Raw genomic sequence first — 27,626 nt, forward strand, 5'->3', positions numbered from 1 at the left:
ATCCCGTCAAAGTCAAAGGAATCACGGAATGGCCCCAACCCACCAAGAAACGGGAACTGCAATCGTTCTTAGGGTTCACCAACTTCTATCGAAGGTTCATCCGGGATTATAGCAAACACGTGCGACCCTTAACCCAGCTCACCGGAAAGACAGAATGGACGTGGGGCGCGACACAGGAGAAGGCCTTCCAAGAAATCAAAAGGAAACTAGCCGAAGAAGTAGTACTGGCGATACCCACCCGTACCGGAAAATACAGAGTAGAGGCGGACGCAAGTGAAGGAGCAATAGGGGCAGTACTATCACAGGAACAAGAAGGAAAATGGAGACCAGTGGCGTTCCTATCCAAGGCCCTAACGGTAACGGAACGCAATTACGAGATTTACGACAAGGAGCTACTAGCAATCATGCTAGCCCTGGAAGATTGGAGACATTATCTAATGGGCGCACATCAGGAATTTGAGATCTGGACAGATCATCAAAATCTCCAATATTTCCGAAAACCACAAAAGCTCAACCGACGACAAGCGCGGTGGGTGACGGAGCTAGCAGAGTACCACTTCACTCTACATCATAAACCAGGAATGGCAAACAAGAAGGCCGACCTGTTATCAAGACGAGCAGACCATGATCAAGGAAGTGAGGACAACCGCGAAGTAGTAATGCTAAAACCCGAAATGTTTCGGGCGCTCATAATGCCAGGAGAAGAGGAGATACACAAAAGGATCAAGGCGGCATTACGAGACATTACCCGCTGGGATAAAGGGATCGAAGCATCCCTTCATCATCCCCGAGGAATAACCCAAAAGGAAGGGTTGATGTATTATGATGGAAGGCTATATGTACCCCGGGACGCCCAACTACGAGGGGAACTCATCGCTTACCATCACGATCACATCACAGCGGGACATCCAGGGATCGAGAAAACAAAAGAGCTCGTGCAAAGGGAATATTGGTGGCCGAAGCTCAAGCATGACGTAGAACGATATGTAAAAGGGTGCAAAGCTTGTCAACGCACCAAGACAAACACCCAGAAAAGGCGGGCACCCCTGCACCCCCACGTAACACCTTCCAGACCATGGGAACACGTAACCGTAGACATGATTGGAGAGTTACCAGACTCCAACGGTTATAACGCCATTCTCATGATTGTAGACCGATTCTCTAAAGAGGTTATTCCGGTCCCCTGCTCCACGAACCTAACCTCAACAGGATGGGCCCGGATTCTACGAGACCATGTGTGGGCCAAACATGGCATGCCCCAAAAGGTTATCTCGGACCGCGGGCCACAATTCGTGTCCAAATTCATGAAGGAACTATATGACATGCTCCATATTCAGGGGAACCCGTCCACCGCGTATCACCCTCAGACCGACAGGCAAACGGAACGAGCGAATCAAGAGATCGAAAAGTACCTTCGAATATTCATCAATCATCGACAAAATGATTGGAGCGAGTGGCTACCTTTGGCAGCGTTTCAACACAACAATCGAAAGCACTCCGCCACCGGCTACTCCCCATTCGAAATCAATCATGGCCAAAGACCACACCTCGCACCGCTCATAATCAAAGAGGGAACAAACCCAGCAGCTAGGGAGTTCGTAGCCGACATACAAAAGATACACGAACAAACTACCAAAGCACTGGAAAAGGCAGCGGAAACCATGAAACGGCAGTACGACAAACATCAATGAGAAGCGGTGGAGTATCAACCTGGGGACAAAGTATGGTTAGACTCCACCAATCTCCATCTCCCTCGGCCGATGAAGAAGCTCGGAGATAAACGAGTCGGTCCCTTCAAAATAGTAGCCAAAAAGGGCGCCTCAGCGTATGAACTGCAGTTACCCCCTGCGTGGAAAATACATAACCGGTTCAACAAAAACCTGTTGACACCGTACCAACCCCCAGAGTTCCCCAATCAGGTACAAGTTCCGGCACCTCCACCGGACTTGATAGACGGACAAGAACAATACGAGGTGGAAGAAATAGTAGATCGTCGTGAACGAACGGTGGGGCGAGGACGCAAACGCCATACCAGAACCGAATACCTTATCAAGTGGAAGGGATATCCAAGGGAGGAAAATACGTGGGTCGATGAACAGGAACTCGATAACGCAAGAGAGGCAATCGAAGACTTCGAACAAGTCTCTTTTATCACCCGACCCTCGGCAGACTGGTGGGAAGACAGTGACGAAACTGATTCCTGGTCAGAAACAGAATCGGTAACCGAATCAGAAGTCGACCACCCTTTGGTACAGGCAATACAAGAGTACCTGGTAAAACCAAATGCACCGTCCCTACTAGGAGCACACTTGCCCAAGCAAATCGCAGTCGGGACGACTGCCTTAACAGGGGGGTAATATTACGATTTCACGCCTTATCTTATCTTATTGACTCTATCGTAATCCTGCTATGCTAATCTTCCGACTCTGATCGCACTACACCATGCTCGTACCGTGTGTTTAACGCACCGTTACAGACTCTTGTACTATACTTAGAACAGTCCAAACTGTATTTAAGTAGCTCGACTGCAGGTCTTAAACCTCAGTCTCGAACTAAAGTTTATTCACCCGATAACTTAGTCTGAACTCACTCTCGCTCAACTAAGCGATAGCTCCCTTAACGCAAACCTGCGGACAACATAAAGCGCCTGACCGAAGTGCGAGTCACGCTTAGTTGTTTGATCTTGTTTGTGAAATCAGTCGCTAACACCAACTCTTGAGAAAGCGTGACCCACATGCAACCAAAGTGGGCAAGGTCAGTGTTGCTGCTGGCAGCATCGCACCTAAAATGAGTCAGTGCCTGCAGGAGCCAGCAAACTGCTTGGGAGAAGCTGGTGCAGAGCCAGCAAGAGACATGGAGAGCTGCAGCATAATAGAGCTTGAAGGTTTGGCAGTAAACTCCACGGATCACTGAACAAGGACCGATGCTCAACCTCGAGTCAATCTTCTAGGTGAGCAGAAGACCGGATGCTCCAGGTCAATGTCGAGAAGTGTCACTGGAGGAAAGACTTTAGTATCGTGGAATGCTAATGTGACAGAGAATGAGCATCCCCAGTATGGGCCTTCTTCAAGCACTGCGGTACCCGATGTCATCATCAAGCCAGATGGAGAGGTGTGGGTTTATCAGGTGCACCTTCCTAATTCCCATAATGGCACTGGGGGCTTGTGTCCCTCAGTGGGCAGGCAGGAGGGACCATTATGTTCTTCCAAAAATGCAGTAACTGTAGAGGAGGTCCCAGATGAGGAGGACAATTTCAGCTACCGACAGAGTTTGCTGCACTCTAAAAAAGCAGACCTATGCAGGCCATCCCTGACAGGAAAAGTCCCTAGTAGCACAAGCAAAAAGGCAGGATGCTCAGTAACTGTAGAAGCACAAAGGGCCACAAAACCTACAGCGAATGGCAACTAGGAGAAGTCCCCAGCACTGAAAGAGGAAAACCTTGAGTACTCATTCCTGGCAGAGTATCCTGAATGGTGATGGATGCAACCATTCAGTCCTGACTGGACCCAATGAGCACTCCATTTAGCCAAAATGGCAAGCAAAGCACAAGGAGTGTTGAACGGATGGGTACACCCCCGACGTTTAACAAAAGTCAACGATGAATTGATAGACAGTTTGAAGGAGAAAGCAAACAAGATGTATCTAGACAGGGAGGAAGCATTGGAGTGGCTTGACAACTTACAACACCCACTGCAGTACATACGAGGAGGCAGAGGAAGGAGCATTACCATCAAACTCCAGTTGGAAATGGTGGATACCCTAGATGAATACAATGTCACCACTCTGGTAGACAGTGGATGCCCCAGAAGTGCCATTGATCGCAAATGGGCAAAGAGTCACTTCCTTAACACATGAAAGGTGGCTTGTTCTACCCTGGTGTATAATGCTGATGGAACCTGCAACAAGGGCAGAGACATCACTGAATACGCAGAAGTAAGGCTATGAATTGGTGACCACAGTGAGATCATTGAACTGGTGGTCATGGATCTCAGAACCACACCCATTTTCCTAGGGCATGACTGGCTTCAGCATCACAATCCCACCATAGATTGGAAGACTGGAGCAGTGGTGCTCACTAGGTGTGATTGCTGAAAAATCCTGTTCAAACTACTGGATGAAGGGCCCAACACAAAGTGGGGAAGAGGAGTTTGAAGAAGGAGATACAATCTTGGTAATTGACTTTGAAGAAGCCTTTCACGTATGGGCTATGGGAACTAAGTCCAATGAATTAGCAGCAAGGGAACACAAGAAGAAGGAGGAAAAGATGTTTGAGGAGTTAGTACCAGAGCACTACCAGGAGTACAAAGACGTATTCGATAAAGCCAACTTTGACTGAATTGCCTGCATGAAAGCCATGGGACCATGCCATCGAGCTAATCCCCAATGCCAATGCGAGCCTAGACTGTAAGGTATACCTGTTGAATCCAACCAAGCAAAAGGAGCTCGACAAATTCCTAGATGAGAATCTGTCCACTGGAGAGAATACAACCCTCGAAATCACCAATGGTGTCTCTCTTCTTTTTCATCAAGAAGAAAGATGGGAAGCTATGGCCTGTCCAAGACTACTGAAAGCTCAATGAGATGACTATTAAGAATCATTATCCATTGCCCTTAATATCGGAACTCATGGACAAACTCAAAGGAGCGAAGTATCTTTCAAAAATGGATGTGAGATGGGGGTACAATAATGTACATATCAAGGAGGGAGACAAATGGAAGGCTGCCTTTAGAACCAACCAAGGACTTGTACTGAACCTCTGGTAATGTTCTTTGGGCTCACCAACTCTCCAGCCACATTCCAGTGGATGATGAACAATATATTCAAAGATCTGATAGCAGAAGGAAAAGTTACCATGTATCTAGATGATATCCTCATTGCCACCAAGGACAAGGTGGAACACAGGAGGCTGGTAAAGGAGGTGCTCAAGAGATTATGAGAGAACAAGTTGTTCCTCAAAGCAGAAAAATGTGAGTTTGAAGTAGAGGAGACCTGAGTACCTGGGAGTCATCATTAGTGAAGGATCTATCAAGATGGACCCTGTAAAAATCACTGGACTATTGGAGTGGCTGATTCCTACCAAGAAAAGAGAACTACAATCATTCTTGGGATTTGCCAACTTCTATCAACAATTTATATGGCATTATAGCAAGATAGTCAAACCAGTTAACCAAACTGACAGAGAAAGAAGCATGGAAATGGGGAGACGCCCAACAAGAAGCATTTGAGGCAATCAAAGAACAATTTTGTATCAGAGTTGTATTGGCGATTCCCTTAGATGAGGGCAAGTTTCAAGTAGAAGCGGACACTAGTGAGGGAGCCATAGGAGCAGTACTGTCCCAAGAGCAGGACAACAAGTGGAGGTCAGTAGTCTTCATATCGAAATCTCTTTCCTGACACAGAATGAAACTATGAGATCTATGACAAGGGGCTACTAGTGATTATGATTGCAGCTGGAAGATTGGAGGCATTATCTGATGGGAGCCTGAGAAGACTTTGAGATCTGGACAGATCATTCAAACCTTCAGTATTTCTGCAAGCCTCAGAAACTTAATTGTTGACAAGTGTGCAATGGGTAACTGAGCTAGCAGAGTACAACTTCACGCTGCATCATAAGCCTGAAGCCTGTTAGGATCAGTGCCAATAGGATTGCTGACAGTAAGTGCACATAGCGGAATGCCATAGGATGTGTCAGGCATAGGCGAAGCTATTAGCAACATCACTCCTGAACTGAAGCCCTAAGATGGATACGGATGGAAGTCCGCAGAGTGGCAGAGACGAGGTAAGAGATAAGTCCAATGGATCAGAGTTCCGCAGACTGGAGAGCGAGAGTGTGACTTAGAGTCAGAGAGAGAGATTGGGCTGAACCAAGTTGATATTCGAACTCAGTATCTACAGTGTAATTCTAAGGCTTATATACTAGTTAGGAGTCCGATCTAGTTCCTACTCAGAGTGGTCTACATTCTAGGGTTGTCGGAGAATGTATTCTACCAGGTCGGTAGCCTGATGGGGTCTGATGACATATTCACTACCGATGTTGGGCTATTGATAAATTGTAATGGAGAAGTGAAATATAAAAGAATATGAAATGGGATATGAAATAGAAAGTGGGAATCGGACTCCTGTAGGTTTCTGGGCTGTGGTTTGTTGGGTTGAGTGGAAGTTGGACTTCCGTCGGCATGCTCATTACAGTATCCCCCTCTTAGCATTCTTGCTCTCAAGGACACAGATCCCTGATGGCTGAGTGTGACCACGTGGAATTTTTTCAGGTTGGTCACATGGTTTTTCACCTCTTAACTTCCTTCCACCACCATCTCTTCCATTTTCTGCATTTTGTCCTCATTGTTGGCCATGTTGTCCACCATTGAATACTGCGCTTCTGTGACACCTGAACCGTATGAACCTGCCCCAACGCCCAAAGGTATTTGGCCTGAAGACCTAGAGGCTTTTTATGATGAGCAGGATGTTGCGGAGAAGGCTAGGGAGGATGCCGTGGAGGCCCATGAGGCCTGGAAGGCACAGAAGCAAAAGGAGGAAAAGAGGTGGGCTCTGGAGTTAGAACAGTGAGAGAAAAAGTTGGCACAGGAGAGGAAAGTTGTGGAGGCCAAAGCAAGGAAGGAGAGGGAGGAGCAGGAGGCCTATGGAGAAGAAATGGCAAGAGGAGACAGAGGCTAAGGCAAAGGCAGAGGCGGCCACCATGGAGCAGCAGAGGTTGGAAGAGGAGGCCAGGGCCTTGGAGGAAAGAAAGGCCGCAGAGAAGAAGAAGTTAGAAGGTGAGGCCAAGGCCAAGGCTTTGGTGGAAGCTAGGAAGGCCATGGAGGCAGAGAAGGAGAAGGAGAAGGTAGGATGGGAATGAGGGAAGCAAGGTTGGTAGTAGGTCCGACAGAGATGACGAGCGGGAGAAGGACCCTGAAGGGGAAGGCATTGAAAAAATTGGTAAAGCAGAGGAAAGATAGGAAGGGTAAGGGCAAGGCGACCAATTCAGAGGCTACGGACATTTCGAGGAAGCTGTAAGATCAAGTCTAGTGCAGTGGTGGTCAGTGGGGAAGAGGAGGTCATGGGGCCATCGGGAAGGCCTTTGAAGAAATTGAAGACTGAGCCTGAGATGCAGGTGGATGATGAAGAATATAAGGGTAATGGTAAGTGACTTCCATAGGGTCCTGTGGCTTATGCTGACTTGTTCTGTAGAGCATTGTGGTCGTTGTAAGGCAGACGACGTGAAGTGTTTTATCCGCTGCAGGCGCACTTGCGAGCAATGTAAGCTGAAGAAGAGCAAGTGCATATTTAGCCAGGGTGAAGGGTCAGGATCCACTGGGATCCTATGAGGTTGTGTACTTGTTGCAACAACTTTGTGACAAGATGGACAACTTCCAGGAAGGTTTGGAAAGGGTAGAGGGGAAGGTTGACTTCCTCGGAAGCTGGGTTGATAACCTTGTGGACGACTTCCATGAGGGCGACACACTGGAATGGCCCTCAGGTTTCGTTGATGAGGAGTTTAGGGAGGAATGGGCAGTGTCCAAGGCTGAGCTTGGGAACCTCAAGAACGTGAACTCAGAAGCCCTACGGATTGTGATGCGTATGTGCAACTTGACAAGGATGTTGCCCAGATGTGGAATGCCCACATGATGGGTACCAAATCCCTCAACACTGTGGATCCCTTCAAGGTCACCAACATGCAAGTTTGGTATGGCTGTCTCGGGAAAGACGGTCTTCAATTGGCCATCAAACAGTCGCGATCCATTTCTTGGACACAAGGGACAAGTTCTATGCACTCGGAGGCTGTCAGATTGAGTGGGCGTTGTGGAAGAGGTATTTGGATGATGCGGTGATACGTGTATCAGGCTACCTGTAGATTTTGCGATTTTACATCCGTTTATGCAATCTACAAGCAGTACAGAGAGCTACAGTGGAGGCTTCGTGCTGGTAGCTAAATACTACATAAAGAATGAAGGCACGGCAGTACAGAACAGACTTAGAAACAATGTCTCGAAGAGTCAATTCTACCAGCCATCAACACGCCAAGCTAAGCCCCTACCTAAACAAGACTATTACAGTCAAATCTCGGGGACTCGTCTGTATGAGTATAAAAACCAAGAAGTTGAAGAATGGAATGAACTAGATGCCTTGTCAGCCTCGACGAGTAGAAAGAACCTGTCAAGAAGAATTGCTAAGTTGAGAAACAGATCAGCCTTTCGAGATCAACTCAGGCTAGGAAAGGAATAACCTTGGAAGAATGAATAGCCGCATTGGGTACCGAGATGACCTGATCTTGATCGTGCAGTGATCAACAGAATATAATCTCGGACCTGCAGTCGATCACGATCAGTGGATTACATCCTCGAGATCCTGCGCAGTACCACAGTATTCCATACATACGGCATGCGGCAAGCCTTGCAGACAGAAGAAGGAGCACCCATGGACTAGTAGGGCACTCCTCAGTGACAGAATAACCTGGCGCAGTCGCGTCAAACTGAATAGAAACTACAGAATGGCACGATACTTGTAGGATAGTGACTCACCATTTGTATTAATTCCAAAGCTCATACCATAATTACTGTAGATACTGGGCTCCTATACCTAGAACACAAATCGTATAAATCAGCAGTGACTAGACACATAATGGCAGGAAAGCATTCTCCTGCATTTGTGCTAGTAGCCTGTATAGCTACCTAATCAATCACTGGTTTTATTGCATATCCTCGACTGAAGTGAATTAAGTTACCAAAGTCAACCCATAAGGGTGAACTACAGTAATCTAGAAGAGTTGAGTAGGAAGTAGAGCTGTCCCCGTGTCTGCGCCTTGCTAGTTAATTGAACTGCTCCACAGACAAAGGCCTCGTGCTCTCTCTCTCTCCGAGATTAGCAATCTAAACGTGCTGAGTCGACTTTAAGTCAAAAGACCTCATCTAGTTGAAGTAAAATAAGCCCTAGAATGCTTTAAGTTTGAACAATCATCGAGTTCAAGGAACTCCAGAGTCTGTGTACTCTTTGCAAGTCTTGTACTTGAAGTCAGAACCTGTGCGTTCTTTGTAGAGTGATTTTGCACTCTTTGTAGACCTCGGAGTCTTTGGTTGTTTGATTATTTGAAGTGTCCACTAGAAGCTCTTCTAGACGACGTCAAAACAAGTATAACTTGCTCGACTATACCTTGCAAAACAAGTTCATAAACCCTGCTATCGCATGGACTAGTGTACTTTGTGTAAAACACATCAAAAGAAGAATTGAAGTTGTTTTCAGACAAAACCCCACTAGATTATCTAAATCTAAGTACATCGCGAGTGCTTCTATCATACTCACCCTCGAACTTATATACATTGGTGATAGTGTGTGTGTGTGTGTGATTTAGTATCTAGATTGACGATCTAGATGCTTGTTTCATTTGCATGCTGCCCATTACTGAGCACATCACTGTTCTCAATTAGGAAGGTAATTTGCAATAGTTTTCCAGGATTTGATTTGAAATTCAAGGAGTGGAGACCATAGGGAGCTGATAAGTTATGGGTAGGTCAAGAAGCAATGGGTGAGGGTTTGAGGAAGACTTTGCGGATGGTGACTTTGGATAGCAGTCCTGGTTTGTCTGGGTAACGTTGGTGGAAGTCTTTGATATATTCATCCACGAAGAATTCTGTAGCGGGGATCCAGGCAAACTCTTCATCAGTATCTTCATAACCCAACCATTGGACTCAGTATAGGAGTGGAAAGTGGAACCGATGGTCGAGTTTAGAGTCAAGGATTTAAGATATCTCGTACCATTCTTCACTGTCGACTTCAACTGGAGGTGGAGGAGGTTGGGTACAGTTAGGGATAGTATTGGTCTCCACGGGTTCAAGTTGGGAGACATGGAACACAGGGTGGATGGAGCGGAGGTCTGACGGGGGTTTGAGAGTGAAGGAATGGGATTCGGGCTGAGCAATGATATCAAACAGGTCCTAGGAATTTCTCTGGCAAATTTTGCAGTAGGGTGAGTAGTTCTGATATGTTTGGAGTTGAGGTAGACTTTGTCACCTACTTTGAAATCAGGAGCTGGGGACCAGTCACTTGTCCACTTGGAATTTATAACTGGGACTGGGCATAAGTGATTTCATCTCGAAGGAATTGGTGAAGCTCGTGAGGTTAATGATGAAGTCACAGGCCCTGAGCAGAGGTGATAGTCGCGTTCAGGATGCATGGTGATATTGGGATGATAGCCTTTGTTAGCAAAGAATGGGGAGATTCTGGTGGAAGTGTTGGGAGCGTTGTTGTAGGCAAACTCGGCAATGGGTAGTAAGGTATCCCAATTGTCTTGTTGGTAGGAGCAGTAGATACAAATGTACTGTTCCAGAGTTTGGTTAGCACATGTTCAGTTTGTCCATCGGCCTCTGGGTGATATCCTGGAAGTGAAGTGAAGCTCCATATCCAAAGCTTTGGCAAGAGCACGAGTGAACTGGGAGATAAATTCGGAGCCACAGTTGGATGTTATATGGTTGGGAACACCATGCTTAGCACACACATGGGTAACAAATAACCAGGCAAGCTCCTCAGAGTTGATGGTGTCATGAGTAGGGAATGAAAATTGCTTGCTTACTTGCACGATCGACGACTATGAGGATGGCAGTGAATCTGTTGGAATCCAGCAGTTGTTCAATGAAATCCATAGAAATGGAATCCCACAGGTGTTCTGGGACCGGCAATGGTTTGAGTAAGCCAAAAGGGTGGTGTCTAGGTGTTTTGTTACATCCACAGGTAGTGCAAGATTTAACATAGTGGCGAACGTATTCACGCATCTGTGGCCAGGTGTAATTCTGTCGGACAAGTTCGAGGGTCTGATTTTGATCAAAGTGACCTGTCAAGATGTGGTCATGATTGTTTTGGAGAATGCAAAGACAGAGATCATCGGAGTCCAGGACATAAATGTGACTGTCAAGACATAGTAGTCCTGATTCATCCATGGACCACCAAGAGGAGTTGGAAGGGGCAGATGCAAGTTGGAGGCCTTCGGTGGCAGCAGAATCCAACGGCTGTGTATTCTTGATATCAGAGTGGAGCTTGTCGATGTCCATGATAGCACTAGCATGTAAGACAGGACCTTCAAGGAATGTAGCGTGAAGTGAAGCGGAGAGTTGTTCTTGAGTGAAAACAGGTCAGAAATTGTGAGGATTGACTTGGGCATATTGACTATCCCCCTCTTTAGGGTAGACATCCCATCATCTAGTGAGGGCATCTGGTTTCCCACCAAGTTTACCTGGTCAGAACTGAATAACAAGGTTGAATTGGGAGAGGAATTTAGACCAGTGCACTTAACATTGAGTAAGGACCTTGGTAGTAGAGAAATACTCAAGGTTCTTGTGATCTGTAATGATATCAACGGCTTCCACGGAGCCTTCAAGGTAGTGACACCAATATTTGAAAGCTTCAAAGATGGCTAGAAGCTCTTTATCATGCGTATCATAGTTGAGTTCGGTGCCGTGGAGACTCCAGGACAAGGAGATGGGATGGATCTCACCATCCTCTAGATAAATGGATAGGATGGCGGCAATAGCATAGTCGGACATGTTGGTTTCCACAACCAGTTGATGGTCAGGAAGCCAGTGGGTAAGGATAGGGGCATGAGTAAAAGCCTACTTCAACTCATTGAAAGTGGATAGGCATTCGTTGTCGAATTTCCATGGAGTTCCTTTGTGAGTGAGTCATGTTAAGGGCAGGACAATCTCACTGTACTCATGAATAAAATGGTGGTAGAAGTTGGCAAAGCCGAGGAAGGATTGGATATCCTTGACCTTGCATGGGACCAGCCAGTCGGTAATAGCTTTGACCTTGTCTTCAGACATGCGTAAGCCTTCAGGCGAGAGGATGTAACCAAGATATTTGATGGAGTCCCAACGGAATTCACATTTGGAACCCTTGCAGTAGAGGCCATTGGCTCAGAGTCTGCGAAGGACTTCGCGTACGTGTTTTTGGTGATCCTCAGGATTGTCAGAGTAGATAAGGATGTCATCAAGGTATATGATGACAGATACATCGAGCATATCGGAAAAGATGTTGACAAAGCATTGGAAAGCTGCGGGAGCGTTGGTGAGTCCAAATGGCATGACATGCCATTCAAAGGAGCCATAGCGGGTCCGAAACACAGTTTTCCATTCATCACCCTCAGCTATGCAGACGAAATGGTAGGCATGAAGGTCTAGCTTGATGTAGAGACAAGCAGAACATGCAGAATCAAGGAGGTCAGAAATGAGGGGCAAAGGGTAATGGTCTTTTTTAGAGATTTTATTAAGGCCATGATAATCTACACAGAGTCTAAGTTCACTGGTTTTCTTCTTGACAAACAGTACCGGAGCTCTGTGCAGAGAGCGGGAAGGAGTGATGAAACCATTATGGACATTATCATCAATAAACTCACATAAGGCTTTTAGTTCGGATTCAGAAAGGGAATAAATGGGACCGAGCGGAGGAGTGGAGCCTTCCTCAATATTGATCTTGAGGTTGTAGGGGCGATGCTCAGGGAGTTTTTCAGAAAGAGAGTCACTGAATACATCAGCAAATTCATGGTACTCCAGTGGGACATCAGATAAGTCAGTGGGAGCCACGGAGGTAGACTTGCCACTAACACTAGGCATAGAAGGTTGTAATGTGAGCTGCTGGGCCCCTTCTTCTGCACAAGCTCAGGCAAAAGTGGCAGCCGAAATAATAGATATCTTGGGGGCAGCCAAAGCACCAAAGGAAGGAATGGTAGGGTAGGAATAGATAGGTTCATAAGGTGGCAGAGCCTGTTGGGATCTCGATTTTGGAGTGGAAGATGGTGATGGTTGGATTGGACTGGAAGAGTCTGAGTGGACTGGCACATGTGTGTCAGCAGCCGCAGAAGTGCTTGAAGAAGAAACAACCGATAATGGTGAATGGAAAGTGATACTGTGCTTTACCCAGTCAATCAACAGATTGTAGCGGGAGAGCCAGTTGTATCCCAGAATGACGTTACAAGATGAATCTAGACGAGTGACATAGAAGTCAATAGGAAGAATGTCTCTGGAAGGGAAACAGATTGGGAAGGAAATAGATTGGGAGATGTGAGATCCAACAGAGCCATCAAGAAGTCAAAGTTGGACAGGGGGGATGGATTTGGTAAGGAGATTGTGATCCTCAACATACTTTGAATCAACAAAGCAGTGGCTAGAGCCAGAATCAACAAGTGTGAGAAAATGAAGGATAGTAGAAATGGGAGAACTGTCAGACTCCGATCTGGAGCTGACTTCAGATGAGAGAGAGACAGTTAGGGAATGATTGGAAAGAGCAGCAGTGTTGAGGGTTACAATCTCCAGTGCACTGTGACAGTCAACGCAACCCTGTCCTAGTGCGGAGGATACAGGGTTGCTCTCTAGTTTTCCGATTCCAATAGAACCGGTTCAACAGAGGCAGAGGATTCAGGAGTAGACGACACAGTGCTGTTGCTGGAAGAGGAAGATGGGTTACTGCGATTTTCTCAGGAGATTTCGGCTTTCCGAGTCCAGTAGCGAGCGTCGAGCTCTTGAGTGAGATTCCACATATCACGGAGATTATTGGGTTTCCCATGGTGAGCCATATCATCCTTGATGCGGGGGCAAAGGCCACGGTAAAAGGTGTGATGAAGGGAGTTGTCACCGTAGCCAATAATGGCAGCATACTGATTGAATTTGACAATATACTTCATGATGCGGTGTTGTGACTGCAGCCTATTTACGCATGTAATTTTACAATCTAGAGTGTTTTACACGCATACTGAGAGATAGTGAGCGAGCAGACTAAAACTACGCATCGACACTAATGCTACACGGTGCAATGACATGGAATATAACTTATGGCATAAGAAGCAACGGGATTCTAAACAGGACTTAGTCACAGCACTGTACCTGATGGGCAGGCATGACGAGAAGGCCAAACCCTATACCCAATGCCTTAGGCTCTAACTTACAAGCACACTCACAGGAGCTAGATAAAACCTTGAAGATTGCACTGACACTGAGAACACTTAGCGCGCTCGCTAACTGTGACATGCCATACCTGAAAATCTGGGGAAATCCTTAAGCGAGCTGACAGATATCACTGGCACGAGCTTGGGCAATGGGCTTTGGCCGAAGTCCACGAGCCCGCGTTCCATTGTTCTGAGTCCCATTGTTCGAAGACTCACTTGTTGCCGTGTCTACGAGAAGCCTCTGTGAATCCAAGAAAGAAGTCCTGAATGACATATGCCAGAACTGATAGTTCCGTGCGCCTAGACCTGTCGGTCGCTAGAGAACAAGCCTGCGGGTGTCAGGAGAGCACCTCTTGGCATGCGTTTAGTGAGCTCACTATAGAAATGAGACTAAAACTGGGAAGTCTGACTCAGATGCTCAGTAAGGTGGCAGTGGCAACGTGCTACACATGTAGGAGTCTGGGTACTGCACGACGTTTGTAATTCTAATTCCCCTGTAGTATAAGTAGGCTGGTTACAGTAGGTAGAGGCCAAGTTTTGAGCCCCTGAGTTCCCGTGCACGCGTTGAAGGTGGTACTGTAACAAAGGATCAGTTTGTGACTTTGAGCTGTGCATAGAATTAGTGAGCTCACTCAGAGAAATACGAGATACCCTTTTGATAAGACTTTTGAGAACTTAGTCAGAGTGATGTTAGCGACTGATTACACAAACAAGATCAAACAACTAGGCGTGACTCGCACTTTGGTCAGGCGCCTTATGTTGCTCGCAGGTTTATGTGCAGGGAGCTATCGCTTAGTAGAGCGAGAGTGAGTTCAGACTAAGTTATCGGGTGAATAAACTTTAGTTCGAGACTGAGGTTTAAGACCTGCAGTCGAGCTACTTAAATACAGTTTGGGTCGTGCTAAATATACTACAAGTGTCTGCAACGGTGCGTTAAACACACTACTCCCGCATGGTAAGGTGTGATCAAGTCCGGAAAGTTAGCATAGCGAGATTACAAGTGAGCTGATAAGATAAGATAAAGCGTGAAATCGTAATATTACCCCCCTGTTAAGGCAGTCGTCCCGACTGCGGTATGTCTTGACTTCGGAAGATAGGCTCCTATGAGAGAGGGCACATTTGGTTGTATCAGGTATTCTTGAATTGCCTGTACCAAGGGGTGATCGACTTCTGATTCGGTTACCGACTCTGTTTCTGACCAGGAATCGGATTCGTCGTTATTCTCCCACCAGTTTGCGGGTGGTCGAGTTATAAACGAGACTTGTTCGAAGTCCTCGATTGCCTCCCTTGCATTGTCCAACTCTTGTTCGTCTACCCAAGAGTTCTCTTCTCTGGGATATCCCTTCCATTTGATAAGGTACTCTGTTCGGGTGCGTCGTCGTTGTCCCCTTCCTACGGTTCGTTCCCTTTGGTCTACGATTTCTTCTACTTCATACTGCTCTTGTCCATCCACAAGGTCTGGTGGTGGGGCCAAGGGTTGTACTTGGATTGGGAACTCTGGCGGGTGATAAGGAGTGAGGAGGCTTTCGTTGAAACGGTCATGGATTTTCCATGAGGGGGGTAAACGTAGTTTATACGTGGAGGCGCCATGTTTGGATAGTACTTCGAACGGTCCGACTCGTTTGTCTCCCAATTTCTTCATGGGTCATGGGAGATGTAAGTTGGTGGAGTCTAACCATACTTTGTCTCCTGGTTTATACTTCACCGCCGGTCATTGGTGTTTGTCGTATTGTCGTTTCATGGTTTCCGCTGCCTTTTCCAATGCTTTGGCAGTTTGTTCATGCACCTTTTGTATGTCTGCCACGAAGTCTCTGGCTGCTGGGTTTGTTCCTTCCTTGATTGTAAGCAGGGCGAGATGTGGTCTCTGCCCATGATTGATTTCGAATGGGGAGTAGCCGGTCACGGCATGTTTTCGGTTATTGTGCTGGAAAGCCGCGAGCGGTAACCATTCGCTCCAATCATTTTGGCGGTGATTGATAAATATTCGGAGATACTTTTCAATCTCTTGGTTCGCCCTTTCCGTTTGTCCATCGGTCTGAGGATGGTAGGCCGTGGAGGGATTTCCCTGTATGTGCAACATCTCATAGAGTTCCTTCATGAATTTGGATACGAATTGGGGTCCTCTGTCCGAGATTACCTTTTGAGGCATCCCGTGTTTGGCCCATACGTAGTCCCTGAGGATTTTGGCCCACCCTGCGGAGGTCAGCTCCGTGGAGCATGGAACGGGAATGACTTCTTTGGAGAATCAGTCTACGATCATGAGGATGGCGTTGTACCCATTGGAGTCGGGTAGTTCTCCTATCATGTCGACCGTGATATGCTCCCATGGCCGGGAAGGTACGGCGTGAGGATGTAATGGCGCTCTTTTGCGTTGTGTGCTTGTTTTGGTGCGTTGACAGGCTTCACAGCCTTTTATGTACCGTTCCACATCGTTTTTGAGTTTTGGCCACCAGTAGTTGCGCTGAATCAGTTCTTTGGTTTTTTCGATGCCCGGGTGTCCTGCCATGATATGGTCATGATGGATGGTGATAAGCTCTCCTCGTAGCTTGGCGTCTCGGGGAATGTATAGCCGTCCATCATAGTACATCAGGCCATCCGCTTGGGTTATTCCTCTGGGATGATGAAGCGATGCTTCTATCCCTTTGTCCCATTTGGTGACGTCCCGTAATGCAGTTCGTATTTTTTTGTGTACTTCCTCTTCCGTAGGCATTATGAGGGCTTGGAACATTTCCGGTTTTAGGATCACCACCTCATTGTTGTCTTCACCTCCCTGATCATGGTCTGCCCTCCGGGATAACAAGTCTGCCTTTTTGTTTGCCATCCCTGGTTTGTGATGTAGTGTGAAATGATACTTGGCCAGTTCTGTTACCCATCTGGCTTGTCGGCGGTTGAGCTTCTGAGGCTTTCTGAAGTATTGGAGATTCTGATGGTCTGTCCATACCTTGAAATCTTGATGGGCACCCATGAGGTAGTGTCTCCAGTCCTCCAGTGCCAGCATGATTGCCAGAAGTTCCTTGTCGTAAATTTCATAGTTTCGTTCCGTGACGGTTAGGGCCTTGGATAGGAATGCCACGGGTCTCCACTTTCCTTCTTGTTCTTGGGACAGGACTGCTCCCATGGCTCCTTCACTTGCGTCCACTTCTACGCGATATTTCCCTTCCCGATTTGGTATTGCCAATACTACTTCCTCGGCTAGCTTCCTTTTTATCTCCTGAAATGCCTCTTCCTGTGCGGTTCCCCATGTCCACTCGCTTTTTCCGGTGAGTTGTGTTAAAGGTCGTACATGTCTGCTATAGTCACGGATGAACCTTCGATAGAAGTTGGTGAATCCTAAAAACGACTGCAGCTCCCGTTTCTTGGTGGGTTGGGGCCATTCCGTGATTCCTTTTACTTTCACTGGGTCCATGCGAATTGATCCTTGGCTGATGATCACTCTGAGGTATTCTGTTTCTAGTACCTCGAATTCGCATTTTTCCGCTTTAAGGAAAAGGTTATTGGCACGGAGAATAGCCAGTACTTCCTGTACGACTGCGTGATGCTTCTCTTTTTCCTTGGTACAGATTAGGATGTTGTTCAAGTACACGGTCACGTCCCCCCAGGCAATCTGTTCTTTGAACAAGTCGTTCATCATCCATTGAAATGTGGCCGGCGAATTGGTGAGTCTGAAGAACATTACCATGGGTTCGAATAGACCCCGGTTTGTTCTGAACGCAGCCTTCCATTCGTCTCCGTGTTTGATGCGTACATTATTATATCCCCATCGGACGTCTAATTTGGTGAAGTACTTGGCGTCCTTGAGCTGATCCATTAATTCCCCTATCAGTGGCAAAGGGTATCGATTTTTAATGGTCATCTCGTTTAATTTCCGATAGTCTTGGACTGGTCGGAGTTTTCCATCTTTCTTTTTGACGAAAAAGAACGGGGAGGCCATAGGCGACTTGGACGGTCGGATTCTTCCTGATTCCAGATTTTCATCAAGGAACTTGTCTAGTTCCTCCTGCTCTGCCGGGTTGAGAGGATAAACCTTGCAGTCTAGGCTTGCATTGGCGTTGGGGATAAGCTCTATTGCATGGTCCCAGGGTTTTCTGGGTGGTAACTTGTCAAAGTTTTCTTTTGCGAACATGTCTCGGAATTCCCGGTATGGCTCCGGTACTATTTCCTCGAATGTCTTTGCTTCCTTGGCTTGATTTGCTTTGGCAGCTAATTCATTTGCCTTGCTTCCCATTGCGCGAACGTGTAGGGCTTCCTCAAAGTCGATGATCAGGATGGTATCCCCTTCCTCTACCTCTGTTCCCCAGTGTTGTTCTGGATCTTCGTCCGGTAGTAAGAAGGGCACCTTGCGACAGAAACATCGGACTAAGGATACTGCTCCGGTTTTCCAGTCGATGATTGGGTTGTGCCTTTTGAGCCAGTCGTGTCCTAAGAACATGGGTATGGTTCCTAGATCAATGACTGCAAGTTCTACTTTCTCGTGGTGGTCTCCGATGGTCATGCAGAGTTCCACTATCTCGGTTATGTCTCCTCCTTTGTTACGACTGCCGTCCGCATTGTATACTGCCTGCGCTTTGGGTAATTTTACCGTGTTGAGTTGGTGTTCCCGTACGAAGGTCTTATTTATACAGCTGCCAGTGCATCCGCTGTCCACCAGGGCGTCCACGGCCTGTATTTGGCTGGTGTCAAGGGTTTCGATCTGCACTCTGATATTGACGCTTCTTCCTTTTCCTCCTCGTATATATTGCAGGGGTACGCGTAGGTCCTCCATGTTTTGTAGACACTGCTCTCATTGTCGGTACGATTCTGTGGAGGAACCGATAAGGTCTAGGACGAGATCCTCGTCCACCTCTATTTGTCGTCGGGGATGTACCCACATTTGAAGGGTGGCAAGTTTTCCTTCCATGGTTTTTTCCTGCCTCATCTTCCTTCTGACCCACTCTGTGCTGTGGGGCTTGAGCCATCCCTGATCCCACTTGTCGTTGTGATATTCTTCTTCCAGCTCCGTTACTTCATAGTCTTCGGGGTACTCCTCGGTGTGTACCACCGGGTCTTCCCCCTTGCATTGCTTTTTTAGGCTTTGTTGGTAACTGTAATCATCCTCCTCATCGGGTATTTCTTCAAGTGAAACGGTTTTTTTATTACAGGTAGGCGAAGCACATAATGGTCCCACCGACCCGCCCACCGGGGAACACGAGCCCCCGGTGCCATTATGTGTTAGCGATGAAGGGGGTAGACGTACTGTATAGGGCTGTAAAGGGATGGGGTCCCCGTTCGTCTTGACTGTTCTTTTCGGGGCAGCGGTTTTGTTGCTGGGGATTCGCGTTCCCTCTTGCGGCTCCGTTCCACAATGGGGGCAGCCGGTCACTCATGGCTGGCGCATACATTCCGCCCCCGAGTGGGGTTCTTCACTGCTCGCCTTGGGCTCAGCCGCTCTTCCTCTGTTCCCCACGCTGTCATCTGCCCCTGACGGAGTGAGGTTGATCCCGAGTGTCCCGCTGCCTTGCGCAGCACTAGCCGCTTGTGCTTTCGCACCGGTGGCCAAGGATCTTGAGTGGGGTTCTTCTTCGAGCACAGTGGTAATCCCCTGTACACCGTCCTTTTTATGCGACTGAGTAATTTCATTTTGTGAATGCGTGAAAGTTTGATCATTGCCTCGAGGTACTACATGCGGTACATTAGTCCGACCTGCGGGTTTCTGTGATGCACCACTAAATGAAATTAAGTCCTTTGCCGACGCGTGTTTGTCACTTACGCCGCCGGCTCGTCTTTTACCTCCTCGACCTTCGATGTGGAGGCTTCTGCTTCTTCGTCCTTTATGACTTGTTGATACATTGCGCGTGAATTTGAGCTCGAGAAAACTTTGGCTGGTGCTTGACCAACCACGTACTTTCGTCCTTTGGGCATTTGTTGTCTTGCTTCTGATGTCCCTTGTGACCGCAGCGGAAGCATCGTCCTTCCTTCCACAGTCGATCTATTTCCATCGGCTGCCCTTGACCCCCATACGTGGTACCCATGCCTGTCTTCTTGTCGGTTTGGGAATTCCTGGTGCTTCCAGCTTTTCCTGTTCCCTTGTTCTGCTGTCCCTGCGCTCCCTGATTCCTTCCTGTGTCTTCTGCTAGTCCCACACGATAGTTGTAGTCCATTTGTTCGACTCAGAATTTCCATTCCGCATACGTGTGCGGAAGCGCGGTTCCGGTAGCGTGTATGGCTGTCTTCACGTTCCTTCGAATCGCTGGCTTGAGTATTTCAATCATGTACTCTTCATTGTGATGTTTGCCAGATTCTTTGGCCAACCGTTCGAAATCTCGGAAGAACTCCTTGGCAGATTTATAGGTGTTCTGCCATATGCGTTTGAACTCTTGAAGCTTGAGTTCTATCTCTGCATCGGTTCGGAACTGGTCTTCTATTTGCTGTCGGAATGCTTGCCAGGATGGGTAACGCAGACATCCGCATGTATTGTCATAGTATTTGTCCCTGGCATAGTTCCACCAGTGCAGTGCTTTGTCTGCGAGTCAGAACGTGCAAAACACTACTCGGTTAGGGCTTTGCCCGTGTGCGTTCATTGTGAATTGCTGCGGGAACACATTAAAGTAGTCTTCGCACTGGTTGAGGAATCGATCCACGTCGCTGGATTCTCCCTTGAACTTCTCAGGGGGTTCCGCTAGCTGCGGTTTTACCTGTCCCCATGGGTTTGTGTTGGCCACGCCTACTATGAATGGCGGCGGCGTGTTGGGTGGTTGTACAGGGTCCGCGGGAATAGGAATAGCTGCAGGTCTTGGTAGGGATCGTAGGGCCGGGTTGTGATGTGGGGAGAGAGGCCCTTGTGGTGCCGGTGCTGGTACCATGGGAACTGCTGCGGTTGCGGCTGCTCCCGTGCTTCCCGGTGTTCCTGCTGCAGCGAACAGCCGACTAGGGTCGACGTACCCTGTCCTCTTGAGAATGGATAGGTGGCTTAAATCCACCGTATCTCCACTTGATGCTTCGGAGGGTTCTGGTACCATGTACCGTTCCCCTGGTTCCGTGAAATCTTCCGGGTGGACCTGGTTCCATAGAATATTCGTGTGGAAGATCGTTTCTTGATATAGGACCTGTCCTCCCACCTGAGAGTTCTTGTTCTGTTGGAAGTATCTTCCCTGGGCGGAGCCGTTCCACGAGAGTTCTCGTGGTAGCTTTTTCTCGATCCAATGTAACATTTCCAAATATGTCATATTTCCAAGCTCGGCCTCAGTAGGCTCCCGAGCTAGATCCTTCCACGAACTCCGGGATGATGTCTTCGTCACCATACTCTCCAGCTCTGTGTAGCCGCTCCATATCGAAGTCGGCCCTGTTCCACGGCTCTCATAGATTTCTCCTTCTTCTAGTTCCGACTGGTCGGACTCGCTCAAAAGGCTCCGTGCTTCCTGTGACGATTCGGTTCCAGTTTCTAATGATTCGGCTCCACTCGTCGACCCTGCGAATGACCTGTTCGAAGTCCGGTCTTCAGGGTCTATCCCATACCCAGGGCGCAACGAAGGGGACGGGGGCCGCGTGGGGATGTTCTGGTGCGAGGGGATAGATGATATAGGGGACGACGGAGGAAGGGGCTTCAATGCCGTCGTACATGAGCCATGCATTGGCGTAGTCCTGTACTTGTCAGCATACATCGCAGCTGGCGTCGGCGTCATAGGTGGGCTGGCACTGGTCGAGCTCGGTAGTTGCTTCCCCGGCCCTATCGTTGACAATGATTGGGGTGTTGGGACGTGCGATGAGGTTAAGGTATCCTCCTTCGTCGTCTGAGGAGTCATCGCGGGCGTAGTGGTAGCCCCATGTTTCTCCCCTTGAGTCCAACCTTGGAGGGGACCAGTCGTTGCGCGGCCCTGGGAGCTCATCACTACTGTCGTCCTCCTCTGTACTGCTGCTCTCTTCATCTGTACTGCTTTCAGCTCCATCTTCAGTCATTCTTCCTTCTCCCAAATGATATCTAAGCCCTCTTTGATAGAGGCGCTGTCCGTCTGAATCATATCCAGGGTTGGCAGCTGAGTTTTCGGTTGAAGTGGGGGAAGGGGCGTCCCAGGGGTCTCTTTCGCTTTCCCCTTCGCTTTCTTCCTCGGTAATGGGAGAGAGAACACGCTGGTCCACCCCCCTTTCGTAGAGTCCTCGCTCTTCTTCTTCTTCAACGACTGGGCCTCTCTGTGTGGGCCATCCTTCCACTTCGGAGTCAGATTCACTGGACTCGTTTGTGTCGGAGTCCTCTGTGATCCACTCATCGTCGGTGATGAAGATGAAGTGGATAATGAGATCGGGTCGGTCGTCGACATAGTTGGGAGGGGGTGTGTGCGGTCGTCTAGCCTCCGGGTTGGGGGCTTCGACGGGGATAGTTTCCTCGGAGACTGGCTCCTGGGTTCTTCGGTATTCGTATCCATATAGGAATGCTAGGTAGGCCAAGGCTATAAAGCCCTGGAGTCCAATGAAGTCGGTTACGGTTTGTTCAACGGGGTTCATTCGTTACTGCTCCACAACGTGGTTGTTGGAGAGGAGTAAGAAAGTCTCGAACTAATTGTTAGCGACCGATTACACAAACAAGATCAAACAACTAGGTGTGACTCGCACTTTGGTCAGGTGCCTTATGTTGCTCGCAGGTTTATGTGCAGGGAGCTATCACTTAGTAGAGCGAGAGTGAGTTCAGACTAAGTTATCGGGTGAATAAACTTTAGTTCGAGACTGAGGTTTAAGACCTGCAGTCGAGCTACTTAAATACAGTTTGGGTCGTGCTAAATATACTACAAGTGTCTGCAACGGTGCATTAAACACACTACTCCCGCATGGTAAGGTGTGATCAAGTCCGGAAAGTTAGCATAGCGAGATTACAAGTGAGCCGATAAGATAAGATAAAGCACGAAATCGTAATAAGTGAATACGAATCAGTGATGCTGTTTCTGTTCTGTTGAGTGTAATAAGTCTGTTCGGAGAATGTTTTGAAGTGGAAATCTGAGATCTGTTCTGTTCTGTTCTGTTCTGTTCTGTTTCAGTCTGTTCCGTGTCAGTTCTGTCGAAGTTCCGTTTCTGAATCTGTTTTTCGAGCACTTCTGAAGTGTTCTTGAGTTGAGATAACTTGCTGGAGTTAGTTGGAGAACCCCTACATACAGTTGTGTAGTGAGTGGGCTAAGTCAGTGCTTGCCTGTGGTGTTCTTTTAGCGAGCTCACTAAAGTTTCAGCATGTATTACCTCTGTTTCTGTTGGGATCAGTGTCCCTTGTGTATTATAACTCAAATCTGCCTTGAAGGTTGCATCGTGCCAGTGAACGACCTTCCTGTAAAAAGTTCCTAGACTTAGGAAGTCATTAGAGAAAGCTTAGCTTCGCTAAGAGTGCTGAGAATAAGAGAAACTCTTCGAGATATTGAGGTATAGTTGGATCGCATTAGAAATAATCGCTCCCCCTAGAACTTACGAGGGTGATTGTAGTTTGGGTAGTTGTGTGAGTGTGTGTGTGGGTTTTTGAGGTTCGCCCTTTAGCCCGCTCACTATTCCACAGGTGCCCACAGCCAGCCTCTTCAGCGGTCTCTGTTGTGCATCCGAAGGTTTTCGAGTTCATCTTTGGCATCTCCGATGGCATCGAAGGGGCCAAAGTTGGTTTGGAGTTCTGAAAGGAAGGCGGCATAGGAGTATGCTCAGGCAGGAGGGTTGTGGTGATTAGGGTGGAGGATATCTGGTTCGAACCAGTCGAGTGCGACACCGGAAAGGAAGGAGATGGCATAGTGGACTTTGGCTGTGTCTGATCAGAATGCGTTGGGATGGACGTTGAAGTTTAACTGGAGGGAGACAATGAAGGCTTTGAGTTTTTGGGAGTCCGAACCGTTGAAGGTATCAGGTTCCTTGACCTTGGTGTGTACAGCATGTTGTCGGTTGCCATTGACAGCATCGGAGATGCCATGGAGGACATTCCTGAGTTGAATGAGGATCTGGGCATCGTTATTGAGAGGATTAGGATTGTTACCAGGATTGTTGTTAGGTCCTCCTCCAGGACCTCCGGGACCACCAGGATTGGGTGGGCCACCGCCAGGATTTCCCGATGGGTGTTCGCAGCCATTCATTGGCGTATGAGGAGGGAATTCCCAATCTTCCGAACCTTGGTTGTCATCGTCATCACGACCTTGGATATCATCAAACAGAGATGTAGTTGGATTCCATGGGGGGGTCACTTCGATACTCGCCCCAGCCATTGGATTCTGATCACTGGGCTAGGAAGGGGTTAGGTGATTGGTTAGCATCGGATTGGCAAGCAGTGAAGCCACTGTGAAGGTAGGTTTCCCTACGGGATTGTTGGCGAGGGGCGGAATCTGATCTGAAGAGAAGGGGGCCCTCTTTTGAGGCAGAGGCAGGGATATCCTCCATGGTATAGGTTCAGTTGTTGACCATGGAGTTGTGGCTGGTTTCTGGAGGAACAGTGAAAGTAGAAGACATGGTTAGGAAGAAAATTTCGACTCAAGGGTTTGAGTTCAAATATACTGTTAGAATTGTGTCAATAGGATTGTGGCAGTAAGTGCACATAGCAGAATGCTGTGGGATGTGTCAGGCATAGGCAAAGCTATTAGCAACATCACTCCTGAGCCGAAGCCCTAAGATGGATATGGATGGAAGTCTGCGGAGTGACAGAGACGAGGTAAGAGATAAGTCCAATGGATCGGAGTTCTGTGGACTGGAGAGTGAGAGTGTGACTTAGAGTCAGAGAGAGAGATTGGGCTGAACCAAGTTGATATTCGAACTGAGTATCTACAGTGTAATTCTAAGGCTTATATACTAGTTAGGAGTCCAATCTAGTTCCTACTCAGAGTGGTCTACATTCTAGGGTTGTCGGAGAATGTATTCTACCGGTTGGTAGCTGATAGGGTCTGATGACATATTCGCTACCAATGTTGGGCTATTGATAAATTGTAATGGAGAAGTGAAATATAAAAGAATATGAAATGGGATATGAAATAGAAAGTGGGAATCGGACTCCATAGGTTTCTGGGCTGTGGTTTGTTGGGTTGAGTGGAAGTCAGACTTCTATTGGCATGCTCATTACAGAGCCCAAAACTGAAAGGTGGATTTGTTGAGTAGAAGAGATAATCACGGACAAGAGAAAGAGGATAACAAGGACATAGTCCTGTTAAAACTGAAGATGTTCAGGGCTTTAATCATGCCCACCGAGGAAGAAGTACATGCCAAAATCCAGCATTTTACCAAAATCCCTAGCAATTGGGATCAAGGAATCGTGACATCCCTGAATCACAAAAAGGGGATTAGCAAAAAGGATGACCTCTTGTACTACAATGGTCAGATTTACATTCCAAGAAACCAAGAATTGTGAGGCGAGATCATTGCTTTAAAGCATGACCATGAGACAGCTGGACATCCAGGAATTGAGAAGATGAAGAAGTTAATTCTCCACAATTACTAGTGGCCCAAGATGAAGAAAGACATAGAGAAGTATGTTAAAGGGTGCGAAACATGTCAATGTACCAAAACCAATATGCAGCAAAAGAAGGCACCACTGTATCCCAATGAAGTCCCAAAAACGACCTGGGATTATATCACTGTGGACATGATCACTGGACTCCTGGATTCCCAAAGATACAACACGATTCTAGTAATTGTGGATAGGCTATCCAAGGCAATCATACTAGTACTGTGTACCAAGGAGTTGTCATCCCTAGGATGGGCAAAAATACTGCGTGACAAAGTCTACATGTGGTATGGGGTGATCCTCTCAAAGATCATTTCAGATAGAGGAACAGTGTTTGTCTCAAAGTTCATCAAGGAGTTCTACATGATCATCAATATCAAAGGAAATCCCTCTATCACATATCACCCTCAGATGGACAGCCAAACAGAATGAGCAAATCAGAAGATCAACAAATACCTGAGGATGTTCATTGATTACCAGCAAGACAACTGGGTAGAATGGTTACCCCTTGTGGCATTCACTCACAATAATCGGAAGCACTCTGCCATGGGGTATTCCCCTTATAAAGTGAATTTTGGACATGATGGTCAGACCATGGTGATGAAGGAGACCAAAGGGGAAGTACCAGCCATAGAGAAATTCATGAATGATATGAAGTGAACACAGGGGCAAGCAGCCAAAGCATTGGAGAAAGTGGTGGAAAGCATGAAAAAGGCATATGACAAGCACAAAGGAAGTGCAGAGTCATATAAGGCAGGTGACAAAGTTTGGTTAGACACTACAAACCTTCATCTTCCTCAACCAAAGAAGAAGCTTGACAACAAACGAGTAGGACCTTTTGAGATAGTATAGAAAAAGGGACCCTTAGCATACAAGCTGAAGCCGCCGGTCAACTGGAAAATTCATAAGCAGTTTAATAAAGCATTATTAATGCCATATAACCCTCCCAAATTCCTGAATCAACCAAAACCAAGTCAACCACTGCCTGACCTCATAGATGATGAAGAGGAATATGAGATAGAAGAAATTGTAGGAGAAAGAGATCAAACAGTAGGAAGGGGAAAAACTTGTCACACCATAACTGACTACCTAGTCAAGTGGAAAGGATATTCTGCTGAAGAAAACTCTTGGGTCACGAGAGCTCATCTAGGCAACACCAAAGACCTAGTCAAGGAGTACAAAGTGTGGCTGCAGAAAATAGAGTGGACAAAAAGGAAAGACAGAGTAATGGTTGGAACAGACAACCAAATCCCTAATCCCTATGACATACTTGATGGTTTTCAAGAACTACCCCAGAACATCATTACGCCCTTTGATTCCAACCACAAAATGATTAATCCACCATCAAATTTCTCAGCCTCTGTATGCTCTAAACATGACACCAAAGAAAGAGTGGAGGCGATCAGAGGAATAAGCACTAGCATGAATCCTGAAGACCATGAAGGAGCTCTCACCTCAGAAGACTTAGCAGAAATGCATGAGTTTGAGAACAAATATAATGGGTGGGACAACTACAACAGTGAGGACAAAAGTGAAGCAGAACTTGACCTCCAGAACTGAGAGAAAATCCATGAAAACTGGGATAGTGATGCCGATGAAGAGGAGTACAAGTCTGATGGATCATTCAGGACAAATGAGTCTTAAGGAGGGGGTAATGTTATGATTTTTCCATTTTTATCTCTTCAGCACTTGTCTTTATCTTATCAGTGCATCCAAGCACTGGGATAATTCACACATTGTTAATGCACAACTCTCACATTGGTGCTGCAACACATGGACATTGTATGATTCTCTTTGTTTCATGCATGGTTACCAAACCCTTGTAGTCTATTATTAGCATACTCAAAGTATATTTAAGTAGAGCCTCAGCTGGCCTAAACTCCAGCTTCAGCTAAGATTTAGTCTACCCAACTCTAAAAGCTCACTGCTCTGCAACTAAGCATCTAACTGCCCACTCATAAGACTGGCATTGCCTACATTGTGAACAACCACCAAAGTGCAAGTGGTGTTCCCTTGTTTGACATTGTTTGTTGAGTTGGTGGCTAACAAAGGTTGCAGGTTTCAGATGGCCTGCTGGTGTATATTGCTGGTTCAAAGACTTTGGCAGAAGCCTGGAAAGCTCTAAAAGACATGTATGAGTCCAGGGGACCCATGGGAATTGTCCTTGTAAGAAGGAAATTCTTTAGAGCTCAGTGTGAAGAAGGAGAAAACATAGAGAAACATATTAGGACTATGAGGTCCTATCAGGAGGAGCTGGCATCCCTCAAGCAGAAAGTTGAGGAGGA

General features: G+C 47.2%; 1 protein-coding gene across 1 annotated transcript; it reads left to right on the top strand.

The window, feature by feature from the left end:
• Positions 1 to 6,349: 6,349 nt before the first annotated feature.
• EV420DRAFT_1476145 (uncharacterized protein) lies at positions 6,350 to 8,422 on the top strand (the record flags this gene model as incomplete). Its single annotated transcript, XM_060469312.1, has 8 exons — positions 6,350 to 6,561; positions 6,584 to 6,839; positions 6,984 to 7,137; positions 7,187 to 7,255; positions 7,287 to 7,543; positions 7,606 to 7,807; positions 7,851 to 8,124; positions 8,311 to 8,422. 8 exons carry the CDS (start codon positions 6,350 to 6,352, stop codon positions 8,420 to 8,422), a joined length of 1,536 nt encoding a protein of 511 aa, XP_060335874.1.
• Between the last annotated feature and the right edge of the window lie 19,204 nt (positions 8,423 to 27,626).

The sequence above is a fragment of the Desarmillaria tabescens genome (assembly GCF_030435595.1).
Source record: "Desarmillaria tabescens strain CCBAS 213 chromosome Unknown EV420scaffold_6, whole genome shotgun sequence".
Classification (NCBI taxonomy): domain Eukaryota; kingdom Fungi; phylum Basidiomycota; class Agaricomycetes; order Agaricales; family Physalacriaceae; genus Desarmillaria; species Desarmillaria tabescens.